The 16,729-nt window shown below is 42.6% G+C and overlaps 1 protein-coding gene and 1 non-coding gene across 2 annotated transcripts in view; one reads left to right on the top strand and one right to left on the bottom strand.

Annotated features, from left to right (window-relative positions):
* DENND6A (DENN domain containing 6A) overlaps positions 1-9,810 on the top strand; it is an 87,013-nt gene extending 77,203 nt beyond the window's left edge. The window contains exon 20 of the mRNA XM_030926690.1: positions 7,639-9,810. Coding sequence (XP_030782550.1) covers positions 7,639-7,752 — 114 coding nt within the window. The 3' untranslated portion in view covers positions 7,753-9,810. The remainder of the gene's footprint in view (positions 1-7,638) is intronic.
* Positions 877-1,002, bottom strand: LOC115892214. The gene has a single exon (XR_004052102.1). It is a non-coding gene; the product is annotated as a U6atac minor spliceosomal RNA (small nuclear RNA).
* Positions 9,811-16,729: the final 6,919 nt, after the last annotated feature.

Below are 16,729 nucleotides of genomic sequence, written 5' to 3'. Positions count from 1 at the left end.
CCCAATGCAATGTTGAATAGCATTGGTAAGAGCTGACATACTCATTTTTAAACATTTTTCTTTTTTAAAACTTTTTTTTTTTTTTAAGAGGGGTTTCCACTATGTTGCTCTCAAACTCCTGGGCTCAAATGATCCTCCTGCGTCAGCCTCCTGAGTAGTTGGGATTACAGACATGTACCACTTTGTCCAGGTCTTTCTGATCTTAAAAGAAAAGCATTCAATTTTTCTTTTCTTTTACTTTTTTTTTTTGAGATGGAGTCCTGCTCTGTCACCCAGACTGGAGTGCAGTGGCACGATCTTGGCTCACTGCAGCCTCCATCTCCCAGGTTCAATTGATTCTCCTGTCTTAGCCTCCTGAGTAGCTGGGACTACAGGTGCCCGCCACTGTGCCCAGCTAATTTTTGTATTTGTAATTGACACGGGGTTTTACCATCTTGGCCAGGCTGGTCTCAAACTCCTGATCTGGTGATTCACCCACCTCAGCCTCCCAAAGTGCTGGGATTACAGGCGTGAGCCACCATGCCTGGCCTCAATTTTTCATCACTAATTATGATACTAGCTGTAGGTTTTTTATAGATGTTCTTTTTTTTTTTTTTTTTGAGATAGAGTCTTGCTCTGTTGCCCAGGCTGGAGTGCAATGGCATGATCTTGGCTTACTGCGATCTCCACCTCCCGAGTTCAAGCGATTCTCCTGCCTCAGCCTCCTGAGTAGCTGGGACTACAGGCCCACCACCATGCCCAGCTAATTTTTGTGTTTTAGTAGAGATGGGGTTCCACCATGTTTGCTAGGATCGTCTCCAACATCTGACATCATGATCCATCTGCCTTGGCTTCCAAAGTGCTAGGATTACAGGCGTGAGCCACTGCACCCAGCAAAAATAACGATGGCTAGACACCATGAAGTAGGTGGCAATGCCTTAACCGTATACATGTTGTCAGGCCTGAGGGCCTCTTCCATCCTTGCCAAGGGAGGTGCTAACCTTCTCTCCTTTCATACAACACGTAGACATTCTTTATCAAGTTGATGAAGTCCCCTTCTGTTTCTAGTTTGCCTGAGAGGTGTTTTATTTATTTATTTATTTATTTTTTGAGGCGGAGTCTCGCTCTGTCGCCCAGGCTGGAGTGCAGTGGCGTGATCTTAGCTCACTGCAAACTCCACCTACCGGGTTCACACCATTCTCCTGCCTCAGCCTCCTGAGGTGCTGGGACTACAGGCGCCTGCCACCACACTGGGCTAATTTTTTGTATTTTTAGTAGAGACGGGGTTTCACCGTGTTAGCCAGGATGGCCTCGATCTCCTGACCTCGTGATCCGCCCGCCTTGGCCTCCCAAAGTGCTGGGATTACAGGCATGAGCCACCGTGCCTGGCCTGCCTGAGAGTTTTTATCAATAACGGGCTACATATAAACTATTTAACAAATGTATTTAATTTGTTAAATCTATTTATCAAATAATTTAATTTGTTAATTAACAAGTGTGTATATTAATATACATTTAACAAATATATTTGACAAACACATTTGTTGGCTGGGTGGAGTGGCTTACACCTGTAATCCCAGCACTTTGAGATGCTGAGGCAAGCAGATCACTTGAGCCCAGGAGTTTGAGACTAGCCTGGGCAACATGGTGAAACCCTGTCTCTACTAAAAATACAAAATTAGCCTGGCGTGGTGGTGCATGCCTGTAATCCCAGCTACTCGGGAGGCTGAGGCAGGAGAATTGCTTGAACCCAGGAGGCAGAGGTTGCGGTGAGCTGAGATCACGCCATTACACTCCAGCCTGGGCAACAAGAGTGAAACTCTGTCTCAAAAAAACAAAAACAAAAACAAAAACAAACTAAAATTAAGCGGGGCATGGTGGTTCATGCTTTTAGTCCCTGCTACTTGGGAGACTGAGATGGGAGGATTGATTGAGCCCGGGAGGTTGAGGCTGCAGTGAGCCATCATGGTACCATGCACTTAAGCCTGGGCAACAGAGTGAGACCCTGTTTCAAAAAACAAACAAAAAAAACCTCATGGTAAAACAAATGCTTTTGTACCTGCATCTATTGAAATGACTGTATAGCCTTTTTAATTTGTAAATATGATTCATTTATGTTAAACCAACTCTATTCCTGTTATTAAAATCATTTATCAAATCAATAGAATTTCTTTAAGATTCAGAGAGGATATGTGCAGGTTTGTTACATGGATATATTGTGTGATGCTGAGATTTGGGCTTCTAATGATCCCGTCCCTGAAGTAGTGGACATAGTACCTTATAAGTACTTTTTTAGCTGTTGCCTCCCTTCCTTCCTCCTCACTTTTGGAATCCCCAGTGTTTATTGTTCCCATCTTTGTGTCTGTGTGTACCCAGTGTTTAGTTCCCACTTACAGGTGAGAACCTGTAGCATTTGGTTTTCTGTTTCTGCATTAATTTGCTTAGGATAATAGCCTCCAGCTGCAACCACCTTGTTGCAAAGGACTCTATTTTGTTCTTTTTTATGGGTATATAGTATTCCTTGGTGTATATGTACCACACTTTATTTATTTATTTATTTATTTATTTATTTATTTATTTATTTATTTATTTATTTTTGAGGCAGAGTCTCACTCTGTTGCCCAGGCTAGAGTGTGGTGGCACGATTTTGGCTTACTGCAGCCTTGACCTCCCAGGCTGAAGGGGTCCCCCCACCTCAGCCTTCCTGGTAGCTGGGACCACAGGTGTGTGCCCCTACACTTGGCTAATTTTTTAAAAATAATTTTTGTAGAGATGAGGTTTCACAGTGTTGCCCAGGCTGGTCTCAAACTCCTGGGCTCAAGTGATCCTCCCACTTTGGCCTCCCAAAGTGCTAGAATTACAGGTGTGAGCCACCAAGCCTTGCCATATCCACTCTTGATGGGCACCTGGGTAGATTCCATGTCTTTGCTATTGTGACTAGTGCTGCAATAAAGACGTGAGTCCAGGTGTTTTTTTTGGTAGAATGATTTATTTTCCTTTGGGTATATACCCTGTAATGGGATTGCTAGGTCAAATGATAGTTCTATTTTTATTTTGAGAAATCTCCAAACTGCTTTCCACAGGGACTGAACTAATCTGCATTCCTACCAATGGCATATAAGCATTCCCTTTTTCTCCACAACCTTGCCAACATCTGTTATTTTTTGACTTTTTAATAACAGCCATTCTGACTGGTGTGAGATGGTATCTCATTGTGGTTTTGAGTCACATCTGTAGAATTTTTTATTAGACAGGGTCTTGCTTTGTCACTCAGGCTGGAGTGCAGTGGTTTGATCATAGCTCACTGCATCCTTGACCTCCTGGGCTTAAGCAACCCTCTAGCCTCAGCCTCCAAGTAACTGGGACTACAGGCTTGTGTCACTACACCTGGCTAATTTTTAAATTTTTTGTAGAGATGAGGTTTCACTGTGTTACCCAGGCTGGTCTCGAACTCCTGAGCTCAAATGATCCTCCTGCTTCAGCCTCCCAAAGTGCAAGGATCACAGACACGAGTCACTGTGCCTGGCCTATAATTTTTTTATGATCTTTGCTAATTTTTTTTTGAAAATTTCATCTATGTTCATGAGACATACTGGTTTGTCATTTTTTTGGTAATGTCTTTGTCTGCTTTTGGTATCAGGCTTCATAGAATGAGTTGGAAGTTTGTGTCAAATTGGTATTATATCTTCCTTAAAGGTCTGGTAGAATCTACCAGTTAAGGTATTTGGACCTAGAATTTTCTGTGGGATGGTATTTAACCACATTTTTGGTTTTTAAAATAGATACAAGGCTATTAAGGTAGTCTATTTCTTCTCCTCTTCCTCCTCTTCCTCATTTATTCTTTCTCCTTCTCTTTCTTCTTCTTTCTCCTCCTCCTCCTCTTCTTTCTCTTCCTCCTCTTCTTCTTCTCCTCCTCCTCCACTTCCCCTGCTCCTCCTCCTTCTTTCCTTCTTCTTCTTCCTTCTTTTTTCTTTGGGACAAGGTCTCACTTTGTAGCCCAGGCTACTACAGTGGTGCACTCATGTCTCACTGCAGCCTCTCTCTGCTGGGCTCAAGTGATCCTGCCACATCAGCCTCCTGAGTAGCTGGGAGTACAGCCGTACATCACCACACCTGGCTAATTTTTTGTATTTTTTTGTAGACATGAGGTTTTGCCATGTTGCCCAGGCTGCTTTCTAACTACTGGGCTCCAGTGATCCTCCTGCCTTGGCCTCTCAAAGTGCAAGGATTACAGGCATGAGCAGCACACCTGGCCTGTCTGTTTCTTCAAGTGAGCTTTGGTAGTTTGTCTTTCGAGAAATTTGTCCATTTCATCTAAATTGTCAAATTTATGGACATGAAATTACTCCCTCATTATCCTTTTAATATTTGGAGACCCTGTGGTGATGTAACCTCTCATTCCTGATATTAGAGGCTTAGAAGTTTTACTGATCTCAACCATGTTTTGGTTGTATTTATTGTATTTATTGATTTTCTGTAATTTTTTTTTTTCTTGAGACAGAGCCTCACTCCGTCATCCAGACTGGAGTGCAGTAGCATGATCTTGGCTCACTGCAACCTCCAACTCCCGGGTTCAAGCAATTCTCCTGCCTCAGCCTCCTGGGTTGCTGGGATTACAGGAGCATGCCACCACGCCCGGCTTTTATGTTTTTAGTAGAGATGAGGTTTCACCATGTTGGCCAGGCTAGTCTCAAACTCCTGACCTCAAATGATCTGCCTGCCTCAGTCTCCCAAGGTGCTGGCTCACGCCTGGCCTATATTTTTCTTTCAATTTCATAGAATTCTGCTTTTGTCTTTTGTTTACTTTGGTTTTAATTTTCTCTCTCTTTTTTTAGTTACTCAAGGCAGAAGTTGAAGTTGTTGACGTGAGACCATTCTTTTTTTCTAAGCCTTTAGTGCTATAAACTTCCCCCTATGTACTGCTTTAGTGTCATCACACAAATTCTAATATGTTCTATATTTATTTTCGTTCAGTTCAGAGTACCTTATAATTTTTTTTCTATGTGTACATATTGTTCAGCTCCTACTTATAAGTGAGATCATTAGTATTAACTTTCTGTTTGAGTTATTTCATTTAAGATAATGACTTCCAGTTCTTTTTCCTAGCACTTTGGGAGGCCGAGGTGGGTGAACTGCCTGAGCTCAGGAGTTCGAGACCAGCCTGGACAACACAGTGAAACCTCGTCTCTACTAAAATACAAAAAATTAGCCAGGTGCAGGGGTGGATGCCTGTAGTCCCAGGATTACAGGTGGAGCCACTGCCCGGCCATAAAAAAAACCTTTTCTTTTTTTGAGACACAGTCTCACTCTGTCACCCACGCTAGAGTGCAATGGCACAATCTCGGCTCACTGCAAACTCTGCCGCCTGGGTTCAAGCGATTCTCCTGCCTCAGCCTCCCAAGTAGCTGGGATTACAAGCGCCTGCCACTGTGCCTGGCTAATTTTTGTATTTTTTGTAGAGACCACCTTGGTCAGGCTGGTCTTGAACTCCTGACCTTTGTGTTTTTAGAAAAAAAGGATTACACCTGCCTCGGTCTCCCTCTACTAAAAAATACAAAAATAATTAGCTGGGCGTGGTGGCAGGCACCTGTAGTCGCAGCTACTTGGGAGGCTGAGGCAGGAGAATGGCGTGAACCCAGGAGGCGGAGCTTGCAGTGAGCCGAGATCGCGCCACTGCACTCCAGCCTGGGCGACAGAGCGAGACTCCGTCTCAAAAAAAAAAAAAAAAAAAGGATTACAGGTGTGAGCCACCGTGTCCAGCAGGTGTCTTTTTTATATAATGACTTCTTGATCCATGGGTTATTTAGAAGGGTGTTATTTGGAGATTTCCCTTCAAAGTTTTTTTTCTAAAAACACAAACTAAAGCAGCAGATTTTCCAAAAATCTTTTGTTATTGACTTCTAATTTAATTTCAGTGTGGTCTGTGAACATACTTGGTATGACTTGAATCCTTTCCAATTTAAGATTTGTTTTATGGCCCAGAATATAGTTTCTCTTGGTAAATGTTCTGGGTACACACTTGAGAACAATGTGTATTTTGCTGTTGTTGGGTGGAGTGTTTTATAAATGTCAGTTAGGTCAAGTTGGCTGATAGTATTGTTCATGTCAGATTTTCTGCCTATTTGTTGTCATATATAAGAGAGGGCTATTGAAATCTCTTGATTATAATAATTATAATTTTGGATTCATGTATTCCTTGTTCTAAAATCTACTTTATCTGATATTAGAAGAATTATCCTAGCTTTCTTTTGACTAGTGTTAGCATGGTACATCTTTTCCATACTTACACTCTTAACCAATTTGTGTCTTTATGTTTCTTTTATTCTTTTTTTTTTTTTTTTTTGAGACGGAGTCTCACTCTCTTGCCCAGGCTGGAGTGCAGTGGCGTGATCTTGGCTCACGGCAAACTGAGTTCACGCCTCCTGGGTTCATGCCATTCTCCTGCCTCAGCCTCCCGAGTAGCTGGGACTACAGGTGCCCGCCACTACGCCCGGCTAATTTTTTTGTATTTTTAGTAGAGACGGGGGTTTCACTGTGTTAGCCAGGATGGTCTCGATCTCCTGACCTCGTGATCCACCTGCCTCGGCTCCCAAAGTGCTGGGATTACAGGCGTGAGTCACAGGTGCGCCGCCTATGTCTTTATATTTTAGAAATGTATTTTTAGTAGAGATGGGGTTTCACTGTGTTAGCCAGGATGGTCTCGATCTCCTGACCTCGTGATCCACCCGCCTCGGCTCCCAAAGTGCTGGGATTACAGGCGTGAGCCACCACACCCGGACTAAAAAATTTCTAAAATATAAAGACATAGGCGGCGCACCTGTGACTCACGCCTGTAATCCCAGCACTTTGGGAGGCTGAGGTGGACAGATCACAAGGTCAGGAATTTGAGACCAACCTGACCAAGATGGTGAAACCCTGTCCCTACGAAAAATACAAAAATTAGCCAGGCGCAGTGGTGGGCGCTTGTAATCCCAGCTACTTGGGAGCCAAGAGGCAGGAGAATCGCTTGAACCTGGGTGGCAGAGGTTGCAGTAAGCCGAGATCGTGCCACTGCACTCTAGCCTGGGTGACAGAGAAACACTGTGTCTCAAAAAAAAAAAAAGAGTTTTTTTTTATGGCTGGGCAGTGGCTCATGCCTGTAATCCTAGCACTTTGGGAGGCCGAGGCAGGCAAATGGCCTGAGCTCAGCAGTTTGAGACCAGCCTGGGCAACACGGTGAAACCCCATCTCTACTAAAATGCAAAAAATTAGCTGGGTGTGGTGGTGGGCGCCTATAATCCCAGCTACTTGGGAGGCTGAGACAGGAGAATCACTTGAACCCGGGAGGTGGAGGTTGCAGTGAGCCGAGATCACACCACTGTACTCCAGCCTGAGTGACAGAGCGAGACTCTGTCTCCAAAAAAATGAAAAAAGGTTTTTTTTGTATATAGTTCATTCTTGCTTTTTTATTCAGATAATGTTTGCCTTTTTAATTGGTATGTTTGTATCATTTAATTATAGAGTTAGGTTTGAGTCTATTATCTTGCTATTTGTTTTCTATTTGTCTTATCTGCTCTTTGTTCTCTTTTTCCTTTTTTTCCTGGGTTCTTTCAAATTAATAGATTTTTTTTTTTTTTTTTTTTTTTTTTTTTTTTTTTTTTTTTTTTTTTTTTTTTTTAGGCGGACTCTCGCTCTTTCAGCAGGCTGAAGTGCAGTGTCAAGATATCAGTATTTTTAGAAGACACGGGGTTTCACCATGTTGGCCAGGATAGTCTCAATCTCCTGGCTTTGTGATCCACCCGCCTCGGCCTCCCGAAGTGTTGGGACTAAGACGTGAGCCACTGTAATAGAATATTGCTAATGGTTTCACTTTCTCTCTTTTGAGTGATTATTAAGTATAATTCTTTTATTATTTTAGTGGTTACTTTAAGGTATATTGTATACATGTTTAACTTAACTAGTCTACCTTCAATTATATTATACCACTTCGTGTACAGAATAGGAATCTTACAATAACGTTTCCATTTTTTTATTTCAGTCCTTATATTATTGATAAATTTTACTTTGGTGTGTTAAAACTCTCACAGTATGTTATTTTTGTTTAAACAGTTATCTTTTTTTAAAGAAAGTTTTAAATTGAAAAGTCAACATATATACTATTATACTTAATCTTTTCCTGTGCTATTTCCTTGGGTAGATCCATATGGTATCATTTTTCTTTTGCCTGAAACACTGCCTTTAACATTTCTGGTAGTGTAGGTGTACTGTCAAGGAATTCTTTCAACTTTTGTGTGTCTGAAAGCATCTTTATTTTTCCTTCTTTTTATAAGATATTTTTGCTGGATATATATTTCTAGGGTGACCTTTTTTACTTTCACTATTTTAAGGTGTTACTCCACTGTCTTCTTGCCTGCAATGTTTCCAGTGAGAAATATGATGTCACCCTTATCTTTGTTCCTATATGGTTACTAAGTCTCTTTTTCTCTGACTGCTTTTAAGATTTCCTCTTTATCACTGGTTTTGACTTATTTGATGGCAATATACTTTGACATAATTTTCTTCATGTTTCTTGTGCTTGGGGTTAGTAAAGCATCTGTACCTGTGGTTTAACCAAATTTGGGAAAATGTGGGTCATTGGTCATTATTTCGTAACATTTTTTTTTCTGTCCCTCTTCCCTTCTTTTAGGGACTTCAGTTACCCATGTATTAGGCTACCTGAGGCTATTTCACAGCTCACTGATGCTCTTCATTTTTCCTTTTTGACTCTTCTCTATTTCATTTTGAATAGCTCCTATTTCTATGAGTTTATTAATCTTTTCTTCTGTGTAGTTTAATCTACTATTCCATCTAGTGTATTTTTCATCTCAGACATTGTAGTTTTTATTTCTAGATGCTCAAGTCTTTTAAAAAATATCTTACATGTCTTTACTTATTTAAAGTAACATCTCTGTCAGTTCTATGTTGGTTTCAATTGATCGATTATTCTCATCATGATGGTCATGTATTCCTTCCTCTTTGCATGCCCAATAATTTTGGATTAGATGCCAGATTTTTACCTTGTTGGATATTGTGTATTTTTGTTTTACTTTAAATCCTTGTGAGCTTTGTTCTAGGATGTAAATGACTGGGAAATAATTTGATCCTTTCAGGTTTTTTATAATTTGTTAGGTAGATCCAGAGTAGTGCTCAATCTAGAATTATTTGTCATCAGTGAGGCAAGATCTTTTTGAGTACTCTACCCACTGTCCCACAGGTTATGGGTTTTTTTCAATCTGGCTGATAGGACCAGGCATTGTTCCCAGCCAACCCTGGGCACTGTTTCCTCTAACCTTACCTGTCAATTTTCCCCTTGGTTTTGGGTAGTTTGCTCAGATTCATGTGCTAATAAGTACTTTGCTGAATATTCTAAGGAAACTTCTGCAGATTTCTCTTTCTGTGCTGCTCTCTCCTCTCTGGAATTCTGTCCTAAGGTTTGGTTTCCCTAGACTCTCAGCTCAAAGAGTCCACCAGGCTAACTGTGTTCCCGTTTCTGTGCTGCAACTTAGACACATTCCCAAGGCAATAAACTGGGGCAATCTCCCGGCTCCCTGCATTTGTGTCCTCTCTTTTAGGGATCATTGTCCTTTGATGCCTGATGTCCAGTGTCTTCAAAAACCATTATTTCTTATTTGCTGCCTAGTTTGTTTCTGTTTATTTTAGGTGAGTGGGTAAATCTGGTTTTTGTTACTTCATCCTGGCTAGAAGTGAGAGTCCCAGCAATTTATTTTGTTTTAAAAGATGGAGTCTTGGCTGGCATGGTGGCTCACACCTTTAATCACAATACTTCGGGAGGCTCAGGTGGGAGGATTGCTTGAAGCCAGGGGGTCAAGACCAGCCTAGGCAACAAAGCAAGACCCCATCTCTAAAAAAAAACGTCAAAAATTAGCCAGGCATGGGGGCACATGCCTATAGTCCAAGCTGCTCAGGAGAAGAGGATCACTTGAGCCTAAGAGCTTGAGGTTGCAGTGAGCCATGATCATACCACTGCATTCCAGCCTGTGTAATAGAGTGAGATTCTGTCTCAAAAACAAAAAAAAAAAAAAAAAAAAAAAGGAAGAAAGAAAGAAAAAGAAAGACATGACACATGAGGTCTTGCTTTGTTGTCCAGACTAGACTCTTAACTCCTAGGCTCCAATGAGCCTCCTAATTGGAGCTCATTGTGGCTCCAATGAGCCACAGGTGTGGGACACCATGCCCAGTTTTTAGCATTCCAGTTTTAACAAACCCTCAGGCTTAAGTTTGAGAATTCTGTTAAAATTTGAGAACCATATAGATATATGAATTTAACAGTAGGTGATTATTTCATTAACACTATCAACCACCATTTATCATGAAGACAGTATTACATGAATCAGTAAATCTAATTTTTAGAGGAAAAAAATTGTAGATTAATCTCTTTTCTATGTTTTGTAGCTTGGAAGATATTTAAAAAAAATTTCTGCCGGGCATAGTGGCTCATGCCTGTATCCCAGCACTTTGGGAGGCCAAGGCGGGTGGATCACGAGGTCGAGTTCAAGACCAGCCTGGCCAAGATGGTGAAACCTTGTCTCTACTAAAATTACAAAAATTAACCAGGTGTGGTGGCAGATGCCTGTAATCTCAGCTACTTGGGAGACTGAGGCAGAGAACTGCTTGAACCTGGGAGGCGGAGGCTGCAGTGAGTTGAGGTCACGCAACTGCACTCTAGCCTGGGCGACAGGGCAAGACTCTGTCTCAAAAAAAAAAAAAAAAAAAAAAAATCTAGGCTGGGTGCGGTGGCTCACGCCTGTAATCCCAGCACTTTGGGAGGCTGAGGTCAGGAGTTTGAGACCAGCCTGACCAACATGGAGAAACCCCACCTCTACTAAAATTACAAAATTAGCCGGGTGTGGTGGTGCATGCCTGTAATCCCAGCTACTTGGGAGGCTGAGACAGGAGAATCACTTGAATCCAGGAGGTGGGGGTGGTGAGCTGAGATCGCGCCATTGCACTCCAGCCTGGGCAACCAGAGCAAAACTCCATCTCAAAAAAAAAAAAAAAAAAAATATATATATATATATATATATATATATATAATATGTGTATATATATATTTTTATATATATACTTCTGGCCATGGTGGCTCATGCTTGTAATCCCAACACTTTGGGAGGTGGACAGATCACTTGAGGCTAGGAGTTCAAGACCAGCCTGGCCAACATATGAAATCCTGTCTCTACTTAAAATACAAAAATTAGCCAGGCGTGGTGGCTCATGCCTGTAGTCCCAGCTACTCTGGAGGCTGAGGCATAAGAATCACTTGAACCTGGGAGGGAGAGGTTGCAATGAGCCAAAATCATGCCACTGCACTCCAGCCTGGGCAACAGAATAAGACTGTCTTTAAAAAAATAAAATAAAAATAAAAAATAAACATGAAAATATTTGTACAGCCAGGAAGGATGGCGATTTGGGCAAGGGGAGGAAGATTTCGTGAAATAACCTTATTTCATTAATGTTGCAGTGGTACATGGCAAATAGTCTTGGATATTTAGCTTTAAGCTACCTAATTTCTTCAACTGTGAAACTTTTTTTTTTTTTTTTTCTTCTGAGACAGAGTCTCGGTCTGTTGCCCAGGCTAGAGTGCAGTGGCAAGATCTCGGCTCACTGCAACCTCTGCCTCCCGGGTTCAAGTCATTCTCCTGCACCAGCCTGCCGAGTAGTTGGGATTACAGGCGCCCACCACCATGCCTGGCTAATTTTTGTGTTTTCAGTAGAGATGGGGTTTCACTCTGTTGGCCAGGTTGGTCTCAAACTCCCGACCTCAGGTAACCTACCCGCCTCAGCCTCCCAAAGTGCTGGGATTACAGGCACAAGCCACCGCACTTGGCCTAACTGTGAAACTTTTATAAATGCTAAATGGTAGGCCAGATGTAGTGGCTCATGCCTGTAATCTCAGCCCTTTGGGAGGCTGAGGTGGGTGGATTACCTGAGGTCAGGAGTTGGAGATCAGCCTGGCCAACATGGTGAAACCCCATCTCTACTAAAAATACAAAAATTAGCCAGGCGTGCTGGCGCGCACCTGTAGTCCCAGCTGAGGCAGAAGTATCACTTGAACCTGGGAGGTGGAGGTTGCAGTGCGCCGAGATCATGCCACTGCATTCCAGCCTGGGCGGCAGAGAGAGACTCTGTCTCAAAAAAAAAAAAAAAAAAAAAAAAAAAAAGAGACAATAAAGGGCACTGAACGTAAGGGAAGGTTTTTAACTACATGGCAGAGAGCCTGAGTTGTTGAGAGGTAATAGGTTGGGCCAAATGATCTAAACACTCAGAATTCACATACCACTCCCCTTCTGGAAGGGAAAGTGGGTGGACAAGACTCTCTGTAGAAGCACAGATATTCTTGTACTGTGCAGATAAATAACAATGTTTAGAGAATGTGAACTTTAAACAAGAGCAGTGGTGGATTACAGTCAGATGAGATCAAAGTAGAGTTTACAAAGGTTAGGAGGAAATGGCAAAAATTATATTGTCGTGCAATGAATAAAGGGACTAACAGAATTGAATCAGTCTTGCAGAGAACAAGGTAAGTGGCATGGATTAAACTGTTGAGAGGATTAAATGGGATAATGCATGTTAAGTACAATGACTGGCAATACGGGTATTGTAAGTGCTCAATAACCACTTATTGCTATTAAATAGTACCGCTATTTATAGAATATATCTGCTCAAATGCTTTAAAAAATTCAAAGGAGGGCCATGCACGGTGGCTCACACCTGTAATCCCAGCACTCTGGGAGGCTGAGGCGGGCAGATCACTGGAGGTCAGGTGTTCAAAACCAGGCTGGTTAACATAGTGAAACCCATCTCCACTAAAAAAAAAAAAAAAATTAGCCGGGTGTAGTGGTGGGCACCTGTAGTCCCAGCTACTTGGGCAGCTGAGGCAGAAGAATCACCTGAACCCAGGAGGCAACGATTGCAGTGAGGTGAAGATAGCTCCACTGCACTCCAGCCTAGGCGACAGAGCAAAACTGTCTCAAAAAAAAAAAAAAAAAAAAAAAAAAAGAAGGAAAGAAAAAAGGAAGACATATAAGAAAAGAGAGATGGTTTCCTTAATAAGCTTGCATTCTAATGAGACATAACAATCAGCAAAAATAATTATAGTTGTCCCTGGATATTTGGGGAGATTGGTTCCAGGATCCCCGTGATACCAAAATCTGCAGATGCTCAAGGCCCTTACAGTCGCCACTCTGCACCTGCAGGTTCCACATCTGCTGTTGGCTGAATCTGTGGGTTTGAAACCTGCAGATACAGGGGGTCTGCTCTCTGTACATTATTAAACCCAAGGGACTGGAATGTAAATTCTGTATACATATTTGTGACTAAGAAGATCTCATTAAGAAAAATAATCAGAGGCTGGGCACGGTGGCTCACGTCTATAATCCCAGCACTTTGGGAGGGTGAGGTGGGTGGACCACCTGAGGTCAGTTTGAGACCAGCCTGGCCAACATGGTGAAACCCCCTCTCTACTGAAAATACAAAAATTAGCCGGGTGCGGTGGCATGCGCCTATAATTCCAGCTACCCAGGAGGCTGATACGGGAGAATCACTGGAACCCAGGAGGCAGAGGCTGCAGTGAACCAAGATCACCCCACTGTACTCCAGCCTAGGCGACAGAGCAAGACTCCGTCTCAAAAAAAAAAAAAAAGAAAAAGAAAAATAACCAGAGGTTAGGAAAATATAATACCTAGTGTAGTATGTTATGAGTACATGCTTTTGAGTCCGGGCAACTTTATATAACACTGTGTTCAAAAGCGATATGATTAAATGAAGTACATGGCTTGGCTTAGCAAGCATAAACTATAGCAGTTTTTCTTGTGGGGCTCAATTTCCTCATTTTTAAAAATAAGAAAGATTCTCTTCTGGGTTTGTATTGACAAAAGAAAGGTGAATAGAAAAATATTTTCTAAATATTTTCAAAAATAGAGGTGGCATCTTACAATATTGCCAAGGCTAGTCTGGAACTTCTGGGCTCAAGTGATTCTCCCATCTTGGCCTCCCAACGTGCTGGGATTACAGGTGTGAGCCACCGTGCCTGACAGTGCCTATAAAAATAAAATAAAATAAAAACAAGCCTGGGGTCCAGGCATGGTGGCTCATACCTCTACTACCAACACTTTGGGAGGCCAAGGTGAGTGGATCACCTGAGCTCAGGAGTTGGATACTAGCTTGGGCAACATGCTGGTCTCTACCAAACGCCGACTCTACCAAAAATAACATAAAATAGCTGGGCATGGTGGGATATGTCTGTGATACCAGCTACTTGGGAGGCTGAGGCGGGAGGAAAAAGGGAGGGGAGAAGGGAGTGGAGGGAAAAGGGAAGGGAAGGGAAAAGGGAAGGGAAAGGGAGAGAATGATGAAGGAAATAAAAAAAAGAGAAAGAAAGAAAAGAAAGGAAAGAAAGAAAAAGAAATTTGGCCGGGAACAGTGGCTCAGGCCTATAATCCCAGTACTTTGGGAGGCCAAGGCAGATAGATTGGTTGAACTCAGGAGTTTGTTGCCTTGGCAACATGGCAAAACCCTGTCTCTACAAAAAATAACACCACTTAGCCAAAGTGCAGTGGCATACCTGTAGTCCCAGCTACTTTGGGGCTAAGGTGGGAGGATCACTTGATCCCAGGAGGTTGAGGCTCCAGTAAGCTGAGATGATGCCACTGCACTTCAGCTTGGGTGACAAAGTGAGACCCTGTCTCAAATAAATAAATAAATGTAAGAAGGTAATATAGTGTAGTGGTTAAGAGTGTTAATGGCGGGGTGCACTGGCTCACACCTGTAATCCCAACACTTTGGAGGCCGAGGTAGAAGGATCGCTTGGGCCCAGGAATTCCAGACCAGCCTGAATCCACTTATTTAAAAAAAAAAAAGAGTGTTAATACCAGTTAATACCAGAAGAAATGGATTCTTATAACTGTTCCACTGCTTTTAGCTGTGTGACCTTAGGCAGATTATTTAATCTCTCTGACCCTTTTTTTTTTTTTTTTTTTTTGAGACGGAGTCTGGCTCTGTCGCCCGGGCTGGAGTACAGTGGCCGGATCTCAGCTCACTGCAAGTTCTGCCTTCCGGGTTCATGCCATTCTCCTGCCTCAGCCTCCCGAGTAGCTGGGACTACAGGCGCCCGCCACCTCGCCCGGCTAGTTTTTTGTATTTTTAGTAGAAACGGGGTTTCACCGTGTTCGCCAGGATGGTCTCGATCTCCTGACCTTGTGATCCGCCCATCTCGGCCTCCCAAAGTGCTGGGATTACAGGCTTGAGCCACCGCGCCCGGCCATGACCCTTATTATTTTTATCTGTACAATAGAGATATTACAGTCTGCCATTAACATCCTGTTTTGTAATTTACATTAACCACTTGATGTGTAGCGTATTCTTACTGAAAAATCTGTTTTGACAACTTTTGTTTTGGTTCAAGTTTTGGAGGCTAGAGATGGAGAAAAGAATTCTTTAGATTTATTTTGCATGACTAAACAGAAAACATGGATTAAGATTTGGAATAAGTTACAGGGAGGAGGGCTCATATGATTTGTCTTTTGCGAAATTTAGTCAATTTAAGAAGACCTTAAGAATCAGTTGAAGACTGGGGCCTCCACCTCACTAAGCTAAAGAGAAAAGTCAAGCTGGGAACTGCTTAGGGCCAACCTGCCTCCCATTCTATTGAAAGTCACCCCTCTGCTCACTGAGATAAACACCTATCTGATTGCCTCCTTTGGAGAGGCTAATCAGAAACTCAAAGGAATGCAACCATTTGTCTCTTATCTACCTATGCCCTGGAAGCTCCCTCCCCAATTAGTCTTCTTGCCTTTGCTTTGAGTTGTCTCGTCTTTTCAGAACGAACCAAAGTTCATCTTACATATGTTGACTGATGTCTCATGTCTCCCTAAAATGTATATAACCAAACCATGCTCTGATCACCTTGGGCACATGTCTACAGGACCTCCTGAGGCTGTGTCACGGGCGTGTGTCCTCAACTTTGGCAAAATTAACTTTCTAAATTAACTGGGACCTGTCTCAGATTTTGGGGGTTCACAAAAGGATACAAGAAGGTCTGTCATTTAGCAAGCTTCCAAAATGCAATTTTAGGTTATTCAACTGCTAAGCAACTCTTTACATGTATCTCCAATGCAAAGGAGGGTACTTCTGAGTAAAGAAGTTTTCGCCCTTTTTTTTTTTTTTTTTTTTTGAGACGGAGCCCCGCTCTGTCGCCCAGGCTGGAGTGCAGTGGCGCGATCTCGGCTCACTGCAACCTCCGCCTCCCGGGTTCACGCCATTCTCCTGCCTCAGCCTCCCGAGGAGCTGGGACCACAGGCACCCGCTACCACGCCCGGCTAATGTATTCCGTTTTTAGTAGAGACGGGGTTTCACCGTGTTAGCCAGGATGGTCTGGATCTCCTGACCTTGTGATCCGCCCATCTCGGCCTCCCAAAGTGCTGGGATTACAAGCACTGTGACTGGCCAGAAGTTTTTGCTTTTAATTGCCCAGGGCCAGTCCTAAGAAACAACAGTCTTTGAAGGGTAGGATAAGGTAGTGGTACCAAGAGAAGCGTTACTCAGCAAGCCTTCAAAAATACAAAAATAGCTTACTGTTTTTGAAAGTTTGCAAGTTTTTCTTATTCAACCCCATGCTATGGAAATATACCAGTTGGAAAAAGCAACTACAGAACCACATAGGACGGCACTATCAGAAAAACAGATTAAATCTTTATCCTGGCAATGAGTCTAATAA

Source organism: Rhinopithecus roxellana, chromosome 1, assembly GCF_007565055.1.
Source record: "Rhinopithecus roxellana isolate Shanxi Qingling chromosome 1, ASM756505v1, whole genome shotgun sequence".
NCBI classification, from domain to species: Eukaryota; Metazoa; Chordata; class Mammalia; order Primates; family Cercopithecidae; genus Rhinopithecus; species Rhinopithecus roxellana.
The sequence above is the reverse complement of the archived record's forward strand: the minus strand, read 5'-3'. Positions and strand labels throughout refer to the sequence as shown.